At 38.4% G+C, this 2,569-nt stretch overlaps 1 protein-coding gene across 1 annotated transcript; it reads left to right on the top strand.

Annotated features, from left to right (window-relative positions):
* The first annotated feature begins 360 nt into the window (after window positions 1-360).
* LOC137210515 (spliceosome-associated protein CWC15 homolog) lies at window positions 361-1,583 on the top strand. Its single transcript, XM_067712406.1, is given in 2 exon segments — window positions 361-734; window positions 954-1,583. Coding segments are annotated over 2 exon segments (696 nt in total). The 5' UTR covers window positions 361-386; the 3' UTR covers window positions 1,302-1,583.
* The last annotated feature ends 986 nt before the right edge of the window (window positions 1,584-2,569 follow it).

Consider the following 2,569-nt stretch of genomic DNA (forward strand, 5'->3'; position numbering starts at 1 on the left):
AAAGCACACATGCTTGTTTTCCCAGATACTCTTGTTTAAGGTAAATCTAAAATACATAGAAAGCTTAAACTTTGAGGTAAGGAAACAGGTAAACAGTAGTATAAGGGGCATGTATGCAGTTTTGATAAATACAGTGAAGGTGAATGTGATACAGATTCAGGAAACATTTTGCAAAACATGCAGGCTGTTTGGTACCTCAGGAGCTAACAGTCCATCTGTATATATCACAAGTAGAAGGAACATTTACCGATAGAGAATGAAATGGCTATGACAATCTTTTCCATTTTTGTATGGTTGTCTTCTATTCTAGCCTTTCTTTCTTTGCCACAATTGTCCCCTTTAAAGATTTTTACTAAAAGTGAGCAGCAGCAGGAAAGCAGACTAAGATGACAACAGCAGCTAGGCCAACTTTTGAACCTGCAAGAGGGGGGAGAGGTAAAGGAGAAGGTGATTTGAGCCAACTCTCAAAGCAATATTCAAGCAGAGACCTACCCTCTCATACAAAGATAAAATATAGACAGACCACTCAGGATGCCCCTGAAGAAGTTCAGAACCGTGACTTCAGGAGAGAGTTGGAAGAGAGAGAGAGAGCTGCTGCAAGAGAAAAAAACAGAGACCGACCAACCCGAGAACATACAACCTCCTCTTCAGTGTCAAAGAAGCCTCGGTTGGACCAGATTCCCGCTGCCAACCTCAATGCAGGCGACCCTCTAACAGATGAGGAAGATGAAGATTTTGAAGAGGGGGGGCTTCCCTGGTGGCGCAGTGGTTGAGAGTCCGCCTGCCGATGCAGGGGACACGGGTTCATGCCCCAGTCTGGGAAGATCCCACATTCCGCGAAGCGGCTGGGCCCGTGAGCCATGACTGCTGAGCCTGCGCGTCCGGAGCCTGTGCTCCGTGATGGGAGAGGCCACAACAGTGAGAGGCCTGCGTACCACAAAAAAAAAAAAAAAAAAGATTTTGAAGAGAAGAGTGATGATGATGATACTGCAGCTCTTCTTGCGGAGCTGGAAAAAATTTAAAAAGAAAGAGCTGAAGAGCAGTCCAGGAAGGAACAAGAACAAAAGGCTGAAGAAGAAAGGATTTGTATGGAAAACATTCTGAGTAGAAACCCTCTCCTTAATCTCACTGGCCCATCCCAGCCTCAGGCCAACTTCAAAGTTAAAAGAAGGTGGGATGATGATGTTGTTTTCAAGAACTGTGCAAAAGGTGTAGATGATCAGAAGAAAGACAAAAGATTTGTAAATGATACGCTGCGATCTGAATTTCACAAAAAGTTCATGGAAAAATATATTAAATAGTACAGTTTTATGTGCTTAATTAAAGGCTGTAAAATGTAAACGATATGACTTTATTTTGGTTTTTTTGTTTTTCTCTTCCCCCCCCATCTAAATTGTGTATAGGCTTCCCTAATTTTAAGTTCCAAAGTATCTTTTCCTTTATTGATTCCTAACTTGATAAGGACTGGGAATTGGTTTCACCAGTTGCCATCTCAGTATTTCCAGTCATACGTTTTTCTTTTGAATATGGGAAAAGGAATCTGCTTGTAATAAATATTTTTAATAATCTGTGTCAAAAAAAAAGATTTTTACTAATTACAAGAGAAAGATAAAGAGGAAAGAACCAACACACATGTTCAGTGAAAAATAAGGTATACATTTTTTAGATTTAATGGGTGCTTCATTTAAGATTACCATTAAAAATGATGTCTTTGCCTATCAATTTATGAAGTAAGAGCCTGGTTAAAGCCATTATATAATATTTTCACATGTTTTATATGCCACTGGAATTTATTTTCTAATTTAATTGCCAAATTCCTAATCTGATTAGATTATTAGGGGAAGCAAAATTAGTATTGGAGAAAAAAATAGATAAAATAAGGTTTTCTTTACTTTTGTGCAAGTCATGCCAGGCTGTATGTTTCATGTAAGATTAATAGAGGAGTGTTTCAGTTCTCTTTCATTTTATCAGAGGCAAACACTTGCTAGTTTATCTTACCATCCCAGGAAACAGAATGGGGTGATATATGCCACAAGTCTAGTCATAAAAGAAGTTCTTGAAAATAAGGTCATCTTGTTGAATTGGCCAGAAATGAGTTGGATAACAAGTCATGCTGATGAAGCCATAAATGGCGTCCACATTGCTACCATGGTTTCCAGAGAATAAAATTCTTATCATGCTACCAAATGTGACTGGTTTATAAGTCTGACCTAATGGTGTCTCTGTGAAGTAGTATATTCTTACTAATTGTTTCCAACTTGTTTCATTCATTCAACAAATATTTATTGAGCACCTATTATGTGTCGGGCACTAACTGTTGCAGCTGTGGGTGATGCAGCAGTGAGAAAAAACATTGAAGTCCTTGCCCTCAAGGAAACCAGAGCTGTTTATGTGAACTACCATTGCAAACATGGTCACCCTCCTATATGAAAATGTGCTTCTTAATTAAATATTCTGATTTTTAAGAGGTTCAGAAGTGATTTTAAACAATTAAAAAGATGAAATGAGGGGATATGAAGTCAGGCCGTAAGATTCAATTAAACAAGTTTAAAAGCAGGACTATTTTTGA

Source organism: Pseudorca crassidens, chromosome 17, assembly GCF_039906515.1.
Source record: "Pseudorca crassidens isolate mPseCra1 chromosome 17, mPseCra1.hap1, whole genome shotgun sequence".
NCBI lineage: Eukaryota > Metazoa > Chordata > Mammalia > Artiodactyla > Delphinidae > Pseudorca > Pseudorca crassidens.